A 21,174-nucleotide genomic window follows, 5' to 3' on the forward strand; every position below is an offset into this window, starting at 1 on the left:
ACATACACATACCACACACACATGCACACAACACACACGAACACACACAACACACATACATGCACACATACAACACACACAAGTGCACACACCACACACATGCACACACACAAAACACATGCACAACACACACAACACACATGCACACACACCACACACATAAACACACCACACACTCACACATGTCAGGGAGAAAAGATGCCAAGGGCATGCCTGGCCATGACGCCACTCCCGCATTTACAGTCGCCCTTCCTGACCCAAGGGTTGTTCACGCTACCACTTCTATGACCAAAGTTAAGAAGATTTTTCCTTTGACTCACAAAAGAGAAACTGCACACAGGGTAGATAGAAAAACGAAGGTAGAGTTTCCTAAATCCAATTAGGTTAGTGCTGCAAGCAAAATGAGAAAAAGAAGTTGAATGGGGTGATACATACATGTTAGAAACCTTCCTCACACTGGATTTAGAAATTTGTCAACAATTCAGTACAGTACTCTGAATGCACACACATACACATATGTGTGTGTTTGCATTTTAAAATCAAAGAACTTAATAACAAAAAGATAAGCAACTCAATTGAAATACAAAGGGTATGAACAGCATTGTGTCTGCATCTGCAGGGAGCTCCAGGCATATCTGTGAATCTAGGGCCAATTTGTATTATTGATTTCACATCTTGGGGGCATTTATATGAGCTTGAGGTACCATAATACTAAATTTGAATTCCAAGGCCATTTGAGGATAAGGCCCTGGAGAGACTTTTCCTTTTTACCAAGCGCACGGGTACGGAACAAGCCTTCCAAGTGTTACTGTGTCCATGGGTAAGTTTTTCCCTAATCCATCCTTTCATTGAAGGTGAAAGGGCCTAGTCTTCTGTCCTTTAAACCCGAGTCCTGTCTACTAGGACCATGGAGTACTTCCAGAATGGTCTCTTTTCTTCCAGCTCCAAGAGTGTCTCCCTTACAGCCCTGACAGATATGCACCTTCCCAAACGTATGGTTTTCATAACAGATTCACTTCTAAGTGTTAATCCTTAGAGAGGTTTGAGGTTATAGCCTACCATATTGCTAGTTCTTATCAAATGTTTTATGGAGAGGTCTTTTTATTATTATTGTTGTTGTTATTTATTAATTTTTTTTTGAGATAGAGTCTCGCTCTTTTGACCAGGCTGGAGTACAGTGGCATGATCTCAGCTCACTGCAGCCTCTGCCTCCTGGATTCAAGTGATTCTCATGCCTCAGCCTCCCGAGTAGCTGGGATTATAGGCACCTGCCACCACGCCCAGCTAATTTTTGTATTTTTAGTAGAGACAGGGTTTCACCATGTGGCCAGGCTGGTCTCGAACTCCTGACCTCAAGTGATCTGCGTGACTCGGCCTCCCAAAGTGCTGGGATTACAGGCATGAGCCACCAGGCCCAGCCAATGATTTTAAAAACTCCTCTATTTTAGAAATTTTTAACTTTAATTAATAAGACAACAATGACAAAAAGATGTATTTTCAGACATTCTGTAGTTTAATCCTATTGAACAGGAAAAGCATGCCTTCTCCATTTACTGATTTCATTTGTCTTTTGAATTACAAACCAATGCATGCTCATTGTAATAATCCACACAATACATAATTACAAAAAGTAAAATTAATAAACATTTCCCTCCCCTTCTCCCAAATAGGTCACTGTAAACAATCTGACAGATATCCTTCCATACTTTTCTTACATAAATACATCTGAACATACAACATTGAAAATGTAATCAAGGATGTAAAATGCAAATTAAAATTTTAAAAATGGAATTGCATAATAAATATTATTCTAGAATTTGTTTTGCCTCTTAGTAGCAGTATGCTATATTCTGTAAATATCCCTTTTGCAACTACAGCATCAAAGGAAGAATCTCATTAACTTGCTGGACAAATGACAGGTAAGTTAACAAAGCATGAGACTGACCTCCAGTGACCAGGCATTTGACATTCATTGCAGGACATTTCTCCCTGGGGTCTTTTATGAAAGATATGACATGACTGAATGTGTCTCCCTCTGAAGTAACATGAACTGTTATTTATTACATTATATTTTATCAACAAAATATTTATTTTAAGCCAGGCGTGGTGGCTCACGCCTGTAATCCCAACACTTTGGGAGGCCAAGGTGGGTGGATCACCTGAGCTCAGGAGTTCAAGACCAGCCTGGGCAACATGGCAAGACCCTGTCTCTACAAAAAGTACAAAAATTGGCCAAGCGTGGTGGTGTACACCTGTAATCCCAGCTATCTGGGTGGCGGAGGCATGAGAACTGCTTGAACCCAGGAGGCAGAGGTTGCAGTGAACCGAGATTGTGCCACTGCACTCCAGCGTGGGAGACAGAGTAAGACCCTGTCTCAAAAAAAAAAAAAAAAAAAATTTAATTGTGGTTATACATTTCTCCAAGAGTTTTCAATTATAAAATCTCTCAGAGTAGGTCATTTTACTTTTATAGATTTTTGCCTATTTTCAATAAAACATTCATTTCCCAATAGCACATTCATATAAAATTTTTCATCTCCAGAGCTTTAACAAGGCCTATCACATGGAGAGAGCTCACAAATATTGTTGAATGCAAGGACAAAATAGTAAAATGGAAATTTTGAAAGAAAATTTTGTTGTTAATAGCATCTTAGCTAGGCCGGGTGCAGTGGCTCATGTCTGTAATCCCAGCACTTTGGGAGGCTAACGTAGGAGGACTGCTTGAGGCCAGGAGTTCAAGACCAGCCTGGGCAACATAGTGAGACCCCATTTCTATAAATACAAAAATGTTTTAAATTAGCCAGGTGTGGTGGTGTGCATCTGTCGTCCAGCTACTTGGGAGGCTGAGGTGGGAGGATCACTTGAGCCCAGGAGCTGGAGGCTGCTGTGAGCCATGATTGCACCACTGCACTCCAGTCTGGGCAACCGAGCAAGACTGTCTCAGAAAAACAAAACAAAACAAAACATCTCAGCTATAGACAGAAGGCTTTATCTATTTCCTAGTGATGTTCATAGTTTGGTGAACCAAATAATACACATCAGAGAATTATACTGTTTACCAAGTAGCTGTCTTTCTTTAAAAAATAATGTTGACTGATTTTTTTCAGATTTAAAATACCCGTTCTTCACAGAAAAACATGACTGCGAAAGTAAGAAAGGAGGGGGGAGAGGTGGGGTGGGGGGGAAGAAAGGAAGGAAATGAAAAAAGGGGAGATCCAGCCAAGCTGCTTTATTATAATAGAGGTTTTACTGCAACATAATTTGAGGCAGCATTCTTTAATAGCTAAATCATAAATTAAAACACCACTAATCTCTGATGTTGGCAAGGTTTGCTTAAGCTGATACATACATTTTCAGCTGCAGTTTGTATCTTTGCATCATTAGAGCTCCTGCCAAGAGTAGCCTTTTGAAATTAAGTGCAATTTCAAGAGTGTCTTCAGCCTGACCAGAGATAAAATATTACGTACTCAGACAGCAGTATTTCATCTGTTCCCACCTCCCCACCCCTCTAGAGTAACACCAAAAGCTAAACTCACCAAAAGACAGCTGTAAAACCTCTGATATGACACAGAGAGGGTTCAGTTTCAAAGCCATAAACGGAAATGAGCAGAGTTGGCTTTCCCAGACAGGGTACATTTTCTCATCACTTCTCTTGTCTTGTGGACTCTTAGTTGCCCAAAAAAACCATTACTTCCAATCATTATTTCTAGCCCTATCTTATCCCTGAAACTTTGAGCTTATAAAACCTATGATCTATTTAAACTTCTACTTGGATATTTAAAAGATATCTCAAATTTAATGTTGCCAACAGGGAGCTCAACATTTCTCCCCAAATATGTCCCCTTTTCCCTCCTGGTTTCCTGTATCTCAGCAAACAGTTTCGCCATCCACGCAATGGCTTAAGCCAAAAACCCAGGTGCTATTCTTGATTCTTTTTTCGTTCAGCCCGTACCTATAATCAAGCAAAACGTTTTATTGGTTCTACTTCCAAAAGGAATCCTAAATGTACCCACTGCTCTCCAGCCCTAGTCCCACTGACCTTCCCCAAACCATCTCTTGCTTGGACTAACCACTCACTTTGTGACTGTTGCGCCTACTCTACTGCCCTCTATAACCAAGCCATGCTGCAGCAGTGGGGTGATCTTTTAAAATCACAAATCAGACTGCATCTCTCCCCAGCTTCACGCCCTTCCCTAGTGCACCTATATTTACAAAGCTTACCATCAAACTTAGTTTAAAATCCAATCCCCTTATCTTTGCTTGAAAGGCCTCATAAAAGCTGCCCCAGCCCACTGCTCTGATTCATCCTACGCCACTGCCAACCTCAGCCACTCCACTAGGATAGCACAGGACCTCCATGCACTAGCACCACCTGCCTGGAACGCCCTTACCCCAGGCTTCTGCTTACCATTTACGTATCAGTTTTTAAAATGTCATCTCAGGCCCGGCGCGGTAGTTCTAACCCTGTAATCTCAGCACTTTGGGAGGCTGAGGTGGGTGGATCACTCAAGGTCAGGAGTTCGAGACCAGCCTGGCCAACATGGTGAAACCCCGTCTCTACTAAAAATAGAAAAATTAGCCAGGTGTGGTAGTGGGCAGCTGTAGCACCAGCTACTTGGGAGGCTGAGGGAGGAGAATCGCTTGAACCCGGGAGGCGGAGGTTTCAGTGAGCCGAGATCACGCCACTGTACTCCAGCCTGGGTGACACAGCGAGACTTCATCTCAAAAAACAATAACATAACATAACATAACGTAACATAACATAACATAACATAAATAAAATAAAATAAAATGTCATCTCAGAAAAGCTTCCCTAAAATAGTCAACCACCATATCTAGTAAAATAATATATGCATTTACCCTTTGACCCAGCAATACACTCATCGGAATCTATCCCAAAGAATCACTTGCAAAAATATGAGAGGCAAGCAGACATTATGTGACTCCCGATTGGAGTACACAAGACCACCAGTGAAATATTCCTAAAATAAAAACAAACCCACACACACATGCACCCCTGAATTTAATCAATCTTCTCTTGATCTAACTATAGGCACCAATCCACAGGATGCACAGGCACATGCAATCAACAAAATCCAAAATATAAACACAGGGCATCAGCCAAGATGCATGATCCATTTTCTACAGCAAAGTGATTTCTAAGAGGAAAAACAAAACACATAGAAGAGGAAATTAAAATTTTTAGTTGAAAATTTTTAGGTATGAGCCCAGCACTCTGAATAACTGTTTCAAAAGAATACACATCAGCCGGGCACAGTGGCTCACACCTATAATCCCAGCACTTTGAGAGGCCGAGGCAGGAGGGTCGCTTGAGGCCAGGAGTTTGAGACCAGCCTGGGCAAAACAGTGAGACCTTCTCTCTACAAAAAATAGCCAGGCATAGTGGCGTGCACCTCTAGTCCCAGCTACTCAGGAGGCTGAGGCAGGAGGACTGCTGGAGCCCAAGAGTTGGAGGCTGCAGTAAGCTACGATCACAGCACTGCACTCCAACCTGGGTGACACAGCGAGTCCTTGTCTCAAAATAAAATAAAATAAAATAAAATATGAAATAAAGTAAATAAAATAAGAGTAGATATCTTTTAGGAATATATGCTGAAATAATTCTGGGTAAATGATTTAGTTTTGGTGGTTTGCTTTAAAATAATCTGGGCTAAGAGCAGAGAAAATGGGTAAAGGTATAATTGAAACAACTCTGGGTCATGAGTTGATCATTTTTGAAGGTGAGTGATGGGTGGATGGGAGTTCATTAGACCAATCTCTCTACTTCCGTATATGTCTGAAATAAAGGTTTATGTAAAAGCCAACCAATTACTCACCACCATACTATTTTATTTCTCAGCATATTCATGTCACTACGTGGCTTTTAATGACTTACTTTGTGTGGACTGTCCATCCTCCCACTAAAATACTAGCTTTATAAGAGCAAGAGCTTGGTCTTCTTGACTGCTATTATCCCCAAGGCCTAGAACAATTCCAGGTTCTTGATGAATATTGATCATGAAATGAATACATCAATAAAATTCCTGGTTTTAACTCCACGATGGCCAACGAAGCACCACGATTCTTTGTCACTCCACCACGGCCACCAGAGTCAGCAGGGGCTTACCTTCACTTCGATGAAGTCAGGATTCCCCAGGGACACGAGCTGCGCGTAGGCCTGGAGCTCGTCCACGTTCCATGCTTTCACGAGCGTCAGTCTGTAGACAGTTCGTTGTTGCTAAAACAAAGGAAAAGCCAAGTTCGTTGTTATCTTGGTGGACGTCACCTCTTAACCTAGAGGGTTTCTCAAGCTTTTTCAACCCAGAGAACCCAGGGCAGGCAGAACTCATCATGAACTTTTGTAAACTGAAGCTATATTTTGAGGGAAGATGAAACAAAAATAAACACTATGATTCTAACATGCCTTATGGAAGGCACATGAGATACTGACATATTTCTTTTCTCTGCCCCACAGCATTTAACACTATGCCAGGCACCCAGAGGTTTCCTGACACAGACACACTGAATTACATTTAGTAAGGAATGATAAACTGACCAAACAGTGTTAGGCTATAAAAAATTAATTGAAATGCCCTCTAGGCTTTCAGGTAATAATCACCCAAGTTGTTAGTGACAAGAATTGTTAGTAAGTCCTGTCTTCTTTCCTACTCCCTCATTATTTAATGATCTCTTGGCATTTCTTGCTGGCAGAAAAGGTACATGGATGGATTATCAATGTTGCCATTTGTGTGCCATATAACCACAAGAGGGACTGGCTTTCTTTCTTTTCTTCTTTATTTTTTTAGAGACAGAGTCTCGCTCTGTTGTCCAGGCTGGAGTGCAGTGGTGCAATCATAACTCACCACAGCCTCTATCTCCTGGACTCAAGTGATCCTCCTGCCTCAGCTTCCCAAGTAGCTGGGACTACAGGCACATATCATCATGCCCAGCTAAGTTTAAAAATTTTTTTAGAGATGGGGTCCTTGCTATGTTATTCAGGCTGGTCTCGAACTCTCGGCCTTAAGTGACCCTCATGCCTGAGGCTTCCGAAGGGCTGGGATTATAGGCGCACACCACTGAGCCAAGCTAGATTTCTGAAAATGTAATTAGACAATAGGCATTAAAGCCTTTAAAAAGCTTACACTCTGACTTTGTAGCTCCCTTTTAGAACCCAAAACAAACGATTAAAAATTCAAAAACACTAAAAAATCTCAGGACAACATTATTAATAATGGCTTAAGGCCAGGTATGGTGGCTCATGCCTGTAATCCCAGCACTTTGGGAGGCCGAGGCGGGGGGATCACCTGAGGTAAGGAGTTTGAGACCAGCCTGGCCAACATGGTGAAACCCCACCTCTACTAAAAATACAAAAATGAGCCAGATGTGGCGGCGTGCACCCGTAATCCCAGCTACTTGGGAGGCTGAGGTAGGAGAATCATTTGAACCTGGGAGGTGAAGGTTGCAGTGAGCTGAGATCACACCACTGCACTGAGACAGAGCAAGACTGTCTCAAAATAAATAAATAAATAAAAATAAGAAGAAGAATGGCTTAAAATCTAAAGTGAGACCCACCCCTTGAGTAGGTGCAGGACCTGTGACTTGCCTATAATCAACAGACTATGGCAAAGGTGATGGGATGCATGTGGTTCTATGTACATGATTACATGCATCTGTAGCAAATGCCCAGGTAACACTCAGGCTGCCAATCCTCTAACCACACCTTAAGTAGCAATGCTCAAAATACTCAAGAAAAAAAAACAGTAAAGTGAAAGGGATGCACAAAATGATACCAATCTTATTACTTTAGTCTATGTTTGAAAACTTCCAACATTAATAAAAAAGAAGAAACACTTGAAATCTTCATTGAAGAAAACTAAGAGGTCGTTAATAAGGAATATTAGGCAGCCACACCAGAAATTAATGTTTTCCAAGCATATTTACTCATGTGTACTCAAAAGTTCCTTCTAAAATGCAGTATATCATGCAAGGAAAGACAGAAATCTTCCAGATTCCCTTTACATACTTATAATTCAGAAATCTTCCAGATTCCCTTTACATACTTATAATTCTTCCAATGCCAAAAGCTAACAAAAACAGTAGAAAACTGCAGACCTATCTCACTCATACTTATATATGTAAAAATCTTATAGAAATTTTAGCAAGTAAAATTCAGCATTTTGTTAAAAATTCCGGGAATGCAAAAACAATTCAATATTAGGCTATACAGTAACACAATTCATTATACTAGTAGTTCAACACAGAAAAACCACATGATCATCTTCATAGATACCCAAAGTTATCTGATATAGTTTAAAAGCCATCCCTGCTTTTAAAACAAAACAGAATGAGCAAATCAAACGCCATTTGGTAAATTCAGTTAATTAAACACATCCTTAACATTAAAAAAAAAAAATCCACAACATTCTCCAGTCAATAGTCAACACTATTCTTACTGGCTAAAAAAATAGAGGGGCCGGATGCGGTGGCTCACGCCTGTAATCCCAGCACTTTGGGAGGCCGAAGTGGGTGGCTCACTTGAGGTCAAGAGTTCGAGGCCAGCCTGGTCAACGTGGTGAAACCCCGTCTCCACTAAAAAATACAAAAATTAGCCGGGCATGGTGGCAGGCATCTGTAATCCCAGCTACTTGGGAAGCTGAGGCAAGAGAATTGCTTCAACCTGGGAGGCAGAGGTTGCAACGAGCCAAGATTGCGCCACTGCACTCCAGCCTGGGCAACAGAGTGAGACTGTGTCTCAAATAAATAAATAAATAAATAAATGCATTTCTATTTAGTTGGACTAACAGAAGAATTTCTACTCTTTCTTAAAAAACACTTTTCTACAAGTTATAATCAAAGCAACAAGGCCAGGATAAGAATTACTGGAGAATATACGAAAAATAATTAATTGTAAATAATATGACTGGCTTCTTGGAAACCTAAGAGAATCAACTAAAAATGAGATTAGGCCAGTTACCAAAAAAAAAAAAAAATATATAAAAACCAACAGCTTTCCAAGGATACAGTAGTGAGTTAAATGTGGACACTGGGGCCAGAATGAATCCCAATCCATGTACTAGGTATCATTACCTCTCTGTTCTTAGTTTCTACCTGAATGTAGCATTAAGCACGTGGAATCTAGAACCAAGCCTGGCAGCAGCGTATCATACCAAGTATCAGCTATTATATGCCAGCAATCAGTAATTACAAAATTCAAGAGAAAGCATATTCTACTTATAATTATGAAATGCCTAGTGTTTCAGCTGGGTGCACTGGCTCATGCCTGTAATCTCAGCACATTGGAAGGCCAAGATGGGAGGATTACTTGAGGCCAGGAATTTGAGACCAGCCTGGGCAATATAAGGAGACCCCATCACTACAAAAAATACAATAGCCGGGCATGGCTGAAGCAGGAGGATTGCTTAAGCTTGGGAGGTGGAGGCTGCAGTGAGCCATGATCACACCAACACACTCCACCCTGGGTGACAGAGCAAGACCCTGTCCCCCCCCCCAAAAAAATACACACACACACACACACACATATATATATATATTCCTAATGATTAAATTATGAAATAGCATGCAGGACAGTGAGTAAAATAAACTTTTCTAAGAGACCTAAACAAAAACCCATCTACATGGACAGCCATGATGGATTTATAAATATAATGTAATTCCAATAAGAGTTTACAATTCATCTGATCAAATAAACTGGCAACAGTAACCATAAAAATAATAGCAGGAGTTTGCAATTACTCAGCCCTTACTATGTGCCAGCTGTTGTTATAAAGTGCTTTGTAGCTTGGCAAAGATTCCAATATTTGTCTAATCTTTACAATAAATCTCACAAAATAGATTGGATTATTATCTTCACTTTACAGATATGAAGGTGAGGCTGACAGCTGTTAAGTAAATTGCCTGAAGTTACACAGCTGGAGAGCAGCAAAGCTGGGGTGTGAACCCAAGCAGTAGTGAGGTGGGAGATGGGCAGGACTTGTTTTCTGGTCACAACCCTGCTGACCAAAACAGGTCCAGACAGGATGAAGTGAAGAAACCAGCAGGAACCAGCAGATGGCCACTAAGGTGATCCCAAGATAGCCTTCTTGTTCATTAGCATAAGACACTCCCACCAGGGCCATGACAGTTTACAAATGCCATGCAACAACCCAGAAGTTACTGCCCCTTTCCTAGAAAGTTCTAAATAACACACCCCTTTATTTGCATTGGCCTGCCCCTTAATTTGCATGTAAATATGTGCATAAATACAGTTACCAGGAGCCCATACAATTCCCATTCTGGGTGTGCTGCCTATGAGTTAGCCCTGCTCTGCAAGGAGCTGTACCCTTCAATAAAAGATTCCCGTCTAACACCACCGGCTTGCCCTTGAATTCTTTACTGGACAAAGCCAAAAACCCTCCCAAGCTAAGCCCCGGTTTTGGGGCTCACCTGTCATGCAACAGTAGGAACCAGAATAGGCTCTCTCTCACTTTGCTAAATCTTCTAAAGCTGTGAGATGAAACACAAAGAGAAATGTATACAAAACACGAATGTATAACTCCAGGGATTATCGCAAAATGCCCATCACCCAGACACCCTTCTGCTCCTCCCAGTGAATATCCACTCCCTTCACCTAATATCTAATATCCTGACTTTAACATAATAGTCTAGTTTTTGCCTGTGTTTGGAATTTATGTCAGTGGAATCATACATTATTTTGTGTTTGGTGTCTATCACTCAACACTGTGTTTATAAAATTCACCCATGTTGCTCCATGTTTAGGTTTGTTCATTTTCATTATCTAGTATTGGGTTGCATGAATATACAACAAGTTATTCAACCATTCCCTAAACATTTGGATTATGTCCAGGTTTTAGCTATTATAAAACAATGTGGTTATCTCTTTGAACACCAGAGTTTAGTTTTACCTGTTTAAGGAAATTTTATAAAATGCTACTGCGACATACATTCTTTTGTGTCTGGCTTCTTCCACTGAATTCGATGTTTGCAAGATTCATTCATGCTGTTGATGTAACTGGAGCTCCAGTGGCCCAGTAGAGTGCATGGTACTTATGTGTCACCATAGATACATCTTTATGGCCACATTGTATGAACACACTACTAGTGAATGATTTTAACCCCCTACTTTGGGTTTCTTAGAAAATACTGCTGCCATGAGTGCTACTGTACTCATCCCTCTCTCCCTCTCCCCACCTCCTTTTTTTTTTCTGGCTTGAGATAGGGTCTCACTCCATCACTCAGGCTGGAGTGCAGTGGCATAAGCACGGCCCACTACAGCCTCAACCTCCCAGTCTCAAGGGATCCTCCTGTCTCAGCCTCCTGAGTAGCTGGGACTACCGGCACATGCTGCCACTCCTAGCTTTTTTTTTTTTCTTTTTTTTCTGTAGAGACAGGCTCTCACTTTGTTGCCCAGGCTGGTCTCGAACTCTTGGGCTCAAGCAATCCTCTTGCCTTGGCCTCCCAAAGTGCTAGGATTACAGGCATGAGCCAACGTGCGCAGCTGTACTTGTCTCTTGATGCACAAGAACACACATTTTCTAGGATCTACCTAAATATGGACATGCTGGGTCATGGGGGATATGTATACATTCGACCTTAGCAGATATTGGCAATCTGATTGCCAAAGTCATTTTGCCACACTTTCACCCGCGTTGTATCAGAGTTTTGGTTGGTTGTTATCTTCAACAACACTTAGTGTTGCTAGTTTTCACCACTTTTGCATTGTTTTGGCTTTGCATCTGCCTGCGGATGTAAGCAAGCTGAGTTCATATGTTTTCTGGCTATCTGTATCTCTGTTTTTGTGAAGTACTGGTTCAAATGTCTTGAATATGTCTCTGCTGGAATATTTGTCTTTTTTCCAACTGATTTTCAATAAATTCTTTGCATTTGCTGGAAAGAAAAGCTCTGTTATAAACGTATTAGAAATAATTTCATCCACTTCATGGCTTCCTTTTTTTCACAATGTCTTCTGATCAATAAGAATTCCTAACTTTCATACATTTCCACTTTCTTTCCTTATTAGCGTTTCTTTCATATTAGTGTTTCTTGTGTCTCTTTAAAGGATCATTCCATGCTATCAAGAGCATGAAGATGAGCTCTTACATTTTTTTCTAAAGTTTTATCATATTGCCACTCACATTTGTGTCAAAAATCCACCAAAACTGACTTTTGCATGTGGTGTTGAGAAATTAAACTTATTTAACATATGGATAGTCCACTGTAATAAATATGATAGAATCATTGTCTATGCATGTGAGGGTCTGCTTCTGGTTTTTTCTATTCTGTTCCCCTGATCTAATTGTTTCTCATTGTCTCAATATCACACTTTTAATTACTGTTGCTTTACACTAAGACTTGATATCCAATAGAGACGGTTCTCAACCAGGAGTGATTCTGCACCGCAGGGGACAATTAGCAACATCTTGAGAAAATTTTTTGGTTTTCACAAATGGGGGCTGCTACTGACATCTAGTGGGTAAAGGCCAGGGCTGCTGCTGAATATCCTACAATGCACGGGACAGTCTCCCCAACCCTTTTCCTAAAAAGAACTATCCAGTCTAAAATGTCGATGGTGCCAACATGAAAAATCCTACAGTGGAGCAAGTCCTCTTATATCATCCTTCTGAAAGAGTATGGTGGCTATTCTTGGCCCTTTGCATATCCATGTACATTTTAGAATCAGCTTATTAATTTCCACAAACATATACAACCCTTCATGATTCTGCCTGATATGGCATTGAATCTATAAGCCAGTGCTGCTCAATAGAAATATAAGTTCACAGGTGAAATTTTTTTAAATGTATTTTAACTTAACATATCCTCAAAATTATCAACTCAAGAAGAAATCAATATTTAAATATTGGGATACCTGACATTCTTTTTTACCAGACTAAGTCTTTGAATTCCATCGCTTCTTGGCCTTTTGGCTAACATCAAGTGTAGTCTTTGAATTCCAATGCACAGCACGGCTCAATTCAGGGTAGCCACGTTTCAAGTACTCAATGGTCACATGTAGCTAGTGGCTACCATAATTAAATATAATCAGTGTATGGAGAAATGATACTTTTACAACCCTGAATCTGCCAAAATAATTACCTTTATTTAGATCCTTTAAAATTTCTCTCAATAATATTTTATAGTTTTCAATATAAAGGTCAAAAACATCTTTCCATAGATTTATTCCTAGGTAATATACTTTTGATGCTTTGTTATGGTAGTATCTTTTCTATTTTTCCTCTTTTAACTAATATTTAACTGATATTTTAATAGCTGGTATACAGAAATATAACTGATTTTTGTAAGCTGACTGTGTATCTATATAGCAGTCTTGTAAAATACATTTATTAAAGCGAATAATTACAAATTTTGGAAAGGATTGTTTATGTACACATTTATTTACTAAAAATGACATCTTCCTTTCCAATCATAACTTTTTCCCCTTTTTCTTGTCTTTTAGCACTAGCCAGAACTTTGATTCCATGTTAAATGGAAGCGGTGATAAATATAGTGGGTATGCTTGTCTTATTCTGCACAGTAAGATTTTAAACATTTACTCAAGAAGTATGACTTTTATGGGTAAATATATCAGATTAGGAAGTTTCCTTCTAATCCTAATTGGCTACAAGATTTTAATCATAAATAAATATTGATTTCTGTCAAATTCTTTTTATGCATCTATTAACCTTATCCTACCAGCTTTCTTTTTATTATGACATCATAAATAGGTTGATTTTTACACATTAAACAAAACTCTCTCTTAGAATAAAGCCAATTTTTCATGGTTTTATAGACTGCTGTATTTAGTTTGTTGATCTTTTCTTTAAAATAGTTGCTTCTATGCTTATGAGTAAAAATCGCTTTTGTCTTATTCTTCTTAGAATTTGGTATAAATATTCTGAATTGGCTGGATGCAGTGGCTTATGCCTGTAATCCCAGCACTTTGGGAGGCTGAGGCAGGTGGATCACCTGAGGTTGGGAGTTCGAGACCAGCCTCACCAACATGGAGAAACCCCATCTCTACTAAAAATACAAAATTAGCTGGGCGTGATGGCACATGCCTGTAGTCCCAGCTACTCGTGAGGCTGAGGCACGAGAATCACTTGAGCCCAGGAGGTGGAGGTTGTGGTGAGCTGAGATCATGCCATCGCACTCCAGCCTGGGCAATAAGAGCAAAACTCCATCTCAAAAAAAAAAAAAAAATATTCTGAACTAATAAAATGAGATTTCCATCTCATTTTCTCAGAGAGGAAAGTGCTACTATTCCTCTCTGGAATAGTTGTGTAGGGTTGGTGTTAGTTCTCCTGATGACTGGTATCATCAAGAATTGGTATAATTCAACAATGAAATCATCTGGGCCAGGAGTTTCCTTTGGACGAGGTTTTAAATTTAAAAAAGCAATTTATTTAACAATTATAAGTCCATGTAGATCATTTCATCTAGTATTAATTTTCTTAAGCTTCATTTTCTAGGAATTTGTGTATTTCATCTAAATTCCCAAATTAATTGGCATAAAGTAATTCAAAATATCCTCCTATCTTTTTAATGTCTATAGGATCTATAGTGATGTTTCATTTTCATTTCTAACATTACTTATTTGTACCATCTCTCATTTTATTGATTAAACTTGCCAGGTAATCAGTTTTGTAAGATTTTTTGAATAACCAACTTTCGCTTTTTTATAATCCTATTTTATGGATGTTTTTTATTTCCTTAATTTCTGCTCTTTTTATTTCCTTCCAAGTACTTACTCTATGTTTAATTTACTGCTCTTTTCTTTTTTAAAAAAAAAAAACATTGTTGAGTACCAATTAACTTCTTAATATATGCATTTAGCTTATTGATTTTTAACCTATTTCCTTTACTAAGTAGGCATTTTGTCTTCTTCATAACTTTTTTTTTCTCCTTCACTCTTGAAAAATATTTTCATTGGGAACAGACTTCTAGATTGGCAGCTCTTGGCAAATTTCAGCCCTTTGAGGCTCCATGGTTTGTGCTCTCATTTCTGTTGTGCAATCAAGTACTGGCCTATTGTTGCTCTTTTGAAAGTAATCTCTCTTTATCTCTGCCTGCTTTTAAAAATTTCATAAAATGTTTTTATTTATCCCGTTTGGGTTTATGTTTTCCTGTATTGCCCCAAATTTCTACAGTAAATGAGTAAAACTTTTGTAATGGGGGAAAAAACACATGCAGAAATGTTAATCTGATAAGCAGCATAATGGTAAATTCAGAATATCCCAAGAGCATAGGGGAAGGGGGTCGTAATGTGACAAATGTCCCAAACAGTGTAACTACAGACATCTTGGTTCTCAAACAAAAGACCAGCACTATGCAATAGAGCTTCTCACAGTTCTCCACTAAAATACTCCCAGAAAAACCATTTGCCATTTGTATGTAAGCAAACAACATGGGTTGTTTGTCTGCAACCCATCTGTAGGTAAGGCTGATTCAACATTTGAAAATCAGTTAATGTAATCCATCACATCAACAAGATAAAGAAGGAAAATCACATGATTATATCAATAGATGCCAAAAAGCATATCACACCATTCACCACCCATTCATAATAAAAACTCTCAGCAAACTAGGAAAATTTTCTCAACTTAATAAGGATATCTACAAAAAACCTACAGCTAACATCATACTTAATGGCAAGAACCTGGAAGCTTTCCCATTAATATCAGGAACAAAGCAAGGATGTCTTCTCTCACCACTGCTTTTCAATATGGTACTGGAAGTCCTAATCAATGCAGTAAGACAAGACAGGGGAATACAAAGAAAACAGATTTGGAAGAAAGAAATAAAACGGTCTTTGTTTAGAGATAGCATGATTATCTATGTAGAAAATCCACTAATCAATCTTAACAACCAGATGTTGTGTGCCACTTGATTGACGCACTAGGAAACAGTACAGCAACAATTATTAAGTATTCTTGCCAAAAACTGAATATATTGTCAATCGAGCCTTTAGTTGTAACCACCATTTTACAGGAATTACAAAGAAACACAGACTATATTAAAAGATACCAAAAGGACTCAATCAGCCAAATTTGGGATGTTGCAAATTCTAATGACAAATGACCCACCTTCTTCCACAAATAAGTAGCACACAAGAAAGGGAAACCGGATTGGAGCAATCACATTACAAGAAGTATAAACAAAGTACAATGTGAGAATCTTGTTTAGATATTACTCTGAGAAAAAAAGTTATAAAAACACATTCTTTTGGAAACTATCAGAGAAAATGAGATACATTTGAATTTTCAGGAAATGCATGAAAATGCATTGTTAATTGTATTAGGAGTGATAATGGTATTGTGTTTATATTTTTTTAATTTTTTTTAATTTTTTGTTTTTTGAGACAGGGTTTCACTCTGTCACTCAGGCTGGAGTGCCCTGGTGCATCACCATACCCAGTTAATTTTTTTTACTTTTTGTAGAGACAGGGTCTCATTATGTTGCCCAGGCTGGTCTGGAACCCCTGGACTCAAGTGATCCTCCTACCTTGAACTCCCAAAGTGCTGGGATTACAGGTGTGAGCCACCACATACAGCTTGTTTGTTTTTTAAAAAGTCCTTCAGCTGGAAGAAGAGACATAGGAAAGACTGAAGAGAAAATCTGTGGTTAAATCATGAATACTGACTGTATGAAACAAGAATGGTACGGTCTTAACTGGGCACAGTGGCTCATGCCTATAACCCCAGCACTCTGGGAGGCCGAGGTGAGCAGATCCCCTGAGGTCAGGAGTTCAAGACCAGCCTGGCCAACATGGTGAAATGCAGTTTCTACTAAAAATACAAAAAAAATAGCCAGGCGTGGTGGCACGCACCTGTAATCCCAGCTACTCGGGAGGCTCAGGCAGGAGAATCACTTGAACTCAGGAGGCAGAGGCTGCAGCGAGCTGAGATTGGGCCGCTGCACTCCAGCCTGGGCAACAGAATGAGACTCCATCTCAAAAAAAAAAAAAGAATGGTAAGGTCATGTGGGGTTCAAAAAATATGCAAAAGTAAAATGTACAACAAAAACAGCATAAAAGTTAATGGAGTTAAGTATTCTAAGGACTATTGCTTATAAAATGATATAAACGTTAATTTACATTGACTTTAATAACTCAAGCATGCCTGCGTCAATCACGAGGGCAACAACTAAAAGAACAATAATAAAAAAATAAATATTAAAAACCAACAGAATGGAAAACTTATAATAAAATTCCTTAGTTAAAAACAAAAGAAAGCAAAAAAATAGAGAAAAAGACAGCTGAAAAGGGGAGGAAAATAATGCAAATAATTAGATGCTAAATTTAAATTCAAATATATCAATCGTCATATTTCATGCAAACAGATAAACACTCAAAAAGATGAAGATTTTCCAAATGTTTAAGAAAACAAACCCAATTACATGTTATTAAAAAGTCCTTCAGATGGAAGCAGAGACACACGAAAGACTAGAGAGAAAATTTTTGGGTAAATCATGAATACTGACTGCATGACACAAAAATGGTAATGTCTTGTGGAAATATAACTTAAATATAAAGATACAAAAAAGGCTGAAAATAAAAACAAAAAGAAAAAAGTTGTACTATGCAAACACTGACCATAAAAAAAACTAGTGTTGCTTTACTAGTATTAGACAGACTTTAAGATGAGAAGGTGAGAAGGGCATTATAAAAAGGCCGATTCACCAAAAATATGTAACAATTTTTAACTAGTATAAACAATATACTAGTACCTAACAATATAGCATCAATATGAAGTAACAATTGACATAACTAAAATGAACATAGCCATAGTCACAATGGAACATTTGTACACATGTCTCTCAGTAACCAATAATATAAGACAAAAGAACTTTCTCAGGAACTAACAATTAAAGACAGGAGTAAAAGCACAGAACACATGAACGACATGATTAACTTAACTCTCCTCCAAGACCTAGCAAAAGAAGAGTAAATTAAACCAACAGGGTTAGGAGAGAGAAACAAAGCCTAGAACAGAGGTAAAAGAAATAGAGAACAGAAAAACAACTCGGGAGAACAAAGAAACCAAAAGTATGTTCTATGAAAAGATCAACTAAATGGACCTTTAGCTAGACTAAGAAAAAGAAGACACAGATAACTAAAATCAGAAATGAAAGTGGATATAATACTACTAACCTCGCACAAATAAAAGGAATTATAAGAAAATACTATGAACAACTATATACCAAAAAAAGTGGATAACCTAAATTAAATGGACAAATTCTTAGAAATATGTAAATTACCAAAAATGATTCAAGGAGAAATGGACAATCGGAACAGACCTACAAGTCAAGAGATTGAACAATCAAAAAACTCCCAACAGATAAAAGCTTAAGAGCAGATGGCTTCATTGCCAAACATTTCAAGAAGAATATTCTCAAACTCTTCCAAAAAAAATAGCAGAGGAAACACTTCACACCTCCTTCTCCGAGGCCAGCATTATCTTCATAACAAACCAGAAAAAGACATCACCAGAAAAGAAAACTATAATCCAATCCCTTATGATGTAGAAATTCTCAGCAGAATACTACCAAACCAAATACATCATATTAAAATATTTTACATTATTACCAAGTGGGATTTATTCCAGGAATGAAAACAAGTCACATAATACACAAATCCATTTATATGAAATTTCCAGAACAGCTATATCCATAGTAACAGAAAACAGATTGGTGGTTATAAGGGACTGGTTTACGAGGTATGGGGAGTAACTGCTTAATGGGTACAGGATTTCATGTTGGAGTAATAAAAATGTTTAGGAACTAGATAAAGGTGACAATTACACAAGACTGTAAATGTATGAAATGCCACTTCGTTGTTCATGTTAAAACAGTTCATTTTATGTTACGTGAATGCTACCTCAATAAAAAATTTTAAATCCCTGTTAAAGTTCCAGCTGCCTGTTTTGCAGGCTTTAAAAGCTGATCCCAAAATGCATATGGAAATGCATAGGAACCCAAAGACCCAAAATAATTTGAAAAAGAAGAAAGAAGATTCAAACACTGTGATTTCAAAACGTACTCAAAGCTATGTTAATCAAGATTATGTGGTACCACCATAAGGATAAAAGTGAAGATCAAAGGAACAGAACTGGACAGTCCACAAATAAAACCCACACACTTAGCGGCCAATTGATTTTGACAAGGGTACAAAGACAATTCAATGGGGAAAAAATAGTCTTTTCAACACATGGTACTGAGACAACTAGTTATTCACAGGCAAATGAACCTCTCACATTGTCCACCAAAATTAACTCAAAACTCCTCAAAGAGCTAAAACAATAAAACTCTTGGAAGAAAACATAAGGTAAATCTCGTCACCTTGCATTAGGCAATTAGATATGACACCAAAAACATAAGCAACAGAAGGAGGAAAAAAAAGATACAATGGACTTTTCAAAGTTAAAACTTTTTGTGCTTCAAGTTGGCAGCTCCTGAAAAAGTTAAATATAGAATTACTATATGACCCAGCAATTTTACTCATAAGTGTGAACTGAAACATATATTCACACTAAAACCTGTGCATGAATATTCCCAGCAGTATTACTCATAACAGCCAAAAGCTGGAAACAATGCCAACGTCCATCAGCTGAAGAACGGACAAAGAAAATATAGTACATATCCATCCAAGAGAATAGTATTCAGCAAAAAAGATGAAGCTCTAGGCTGGGCGCAGTGGCTCACGCCTGTAATCCCAGCACTTTGGGAGGCCAAGGCAGGTGGATCACAAGGTCAGGAGTTCGAGACCAGCCTGGCCAATATGGTGAAACTCCATCTCTACTAAAAATACAAAAATTAGCTCGGTGTGGTGGAGGGTGCCTGTAGTCCCAGCTACTCAAGAGGCTGAGGCAGGAGAATCATGTGAACCCGGGAGACAGAAGTTGCAGTGAGCCAAGACCACACCACTGCACTCCAGCCTGGGGAACAGAGTGAGACTCCGTCTCAAAAAAAAAAGATGAGGTTCTGATTCATGCTATAACACGCGCTAACTTGGAAAACATTATACTAACTGTAAGAAGACAGACACTATTGGAAGTTCTGAAATTAAATAATCCACATGGTCATACTGTTTTGTAAATAAACTAAAAGCCACTAAAGTATATACTTTAAAAAGTCATTTTTATGCAAAGTAAATTATTTCTTAATTTTAAAATGGAAGGATGAGCATCTATAATTTACTATGTACAAGATGTTAAAAAGTAGACAATAATATAAATATAAGAAAAAAGGAAATAAAAGAACAGAAATTAATAGAAGAAATGCCATAAAATAAGGATGGCAAGTATTCCAAAAATTACTTGTAAAATAATTTAACAAGAGTTACAAATTAATGGAAAGAATAAGAAACAGGCCGGCCACAGTGCTCACGCCTGTAATCCCAGCAGTTTGGGAGGCCGATGTGGGCGGATCACCTAAGGTCAGGAGTTCGAGACCAGCCTGATCAACACTGTGAAACCTCGTCTTTACTAAAAATTCAAAAATTAGCCAGGCATGGTGTTGCATGCCTGTAGTCCCAGCTACTCGGGAAGCTGAGGCAGGAGAACCACTTGAACCTGGGAGGCGGAGGTGGCAGTCAGCCAAGATCGCAACACTGCACTCCAGCCTGGGCAACAGAGCCAGACTCCATCTTAAAAGAAAAAAAGAAAAAAAAAAAGAATAAGAAATAAAAATATGCATACTATTATTAGGAATGAGGTACTATTTGGGCTTATCAAATTGGCATTTGATATTTGATATTTGGCATTTGAATATTACGGGCAGTTACACAAAGTCATTTTGAAAATTTAAATGAAATGTACAAAGTCCTAAAGAAAACACAACTTAATAACATTGATAAACAGAAAATCTAAATGGTCCTATAATTATTTATGGTGTTTGATTTGAAATACTAAACTCTTCCAGAGAACAGAAAAAGAGGGCCTATTCTCCTTACTCATTTTATGAGGTCACCATAATACTGATATTAAAACTTAAAGTCATTAAAAGAAAGAAAATGACAGTTCAGCATCTCTCATGAACAGAAATGGAAACATCTTTTAAATAATAGTATACAAAAGAATCCCAAGATACACAAAAAAGATAATACATAGTAACCAAGATGAGTTTATTGCATGAATAGAATTTGGTTTGTTATTTGAAAATCAA

General features: G+C 38.3%; 1 protein-coding gene across 1 annotated transcript in view; it reads right to left on the reverse strand.

Annotated features, from left to right (window-relative positions):
• Positions 1 to 21,174, reverse strand: part of LOC129534728 (S-adenosyl-L-methionine-dependent tRNA 4-demethylwyosine synthase TYW1B) — a 269,648-nt gene that overhangs the window by 49,920 nt on the left and 198,554 nt on the right. The window contains 1 exon segment of the mRNA XM_055392702.2: positions 6,128 to 6,238. Within this exon segment, the coding sequence (XP_055248677.1) occupies positions 6,128 to 6,238 (111 nt within the window).

The sequence above is a fragment of the Gorilla gorilla genome, chromosome 6 (assembly GCF_029281585.2).
Source record: "Gorilla gorilla gorilla isolate KB3781 chromosome 6, NHGRI_mGorGor1-v2.1_pri, whole genome shotgun sequence".
NCBI classification, from domain to species: Eukaryota; Metazoa; Chordata; class Mammalia; order Primates; family Hominidae; genus Gorilla; species Gorilla gorilla.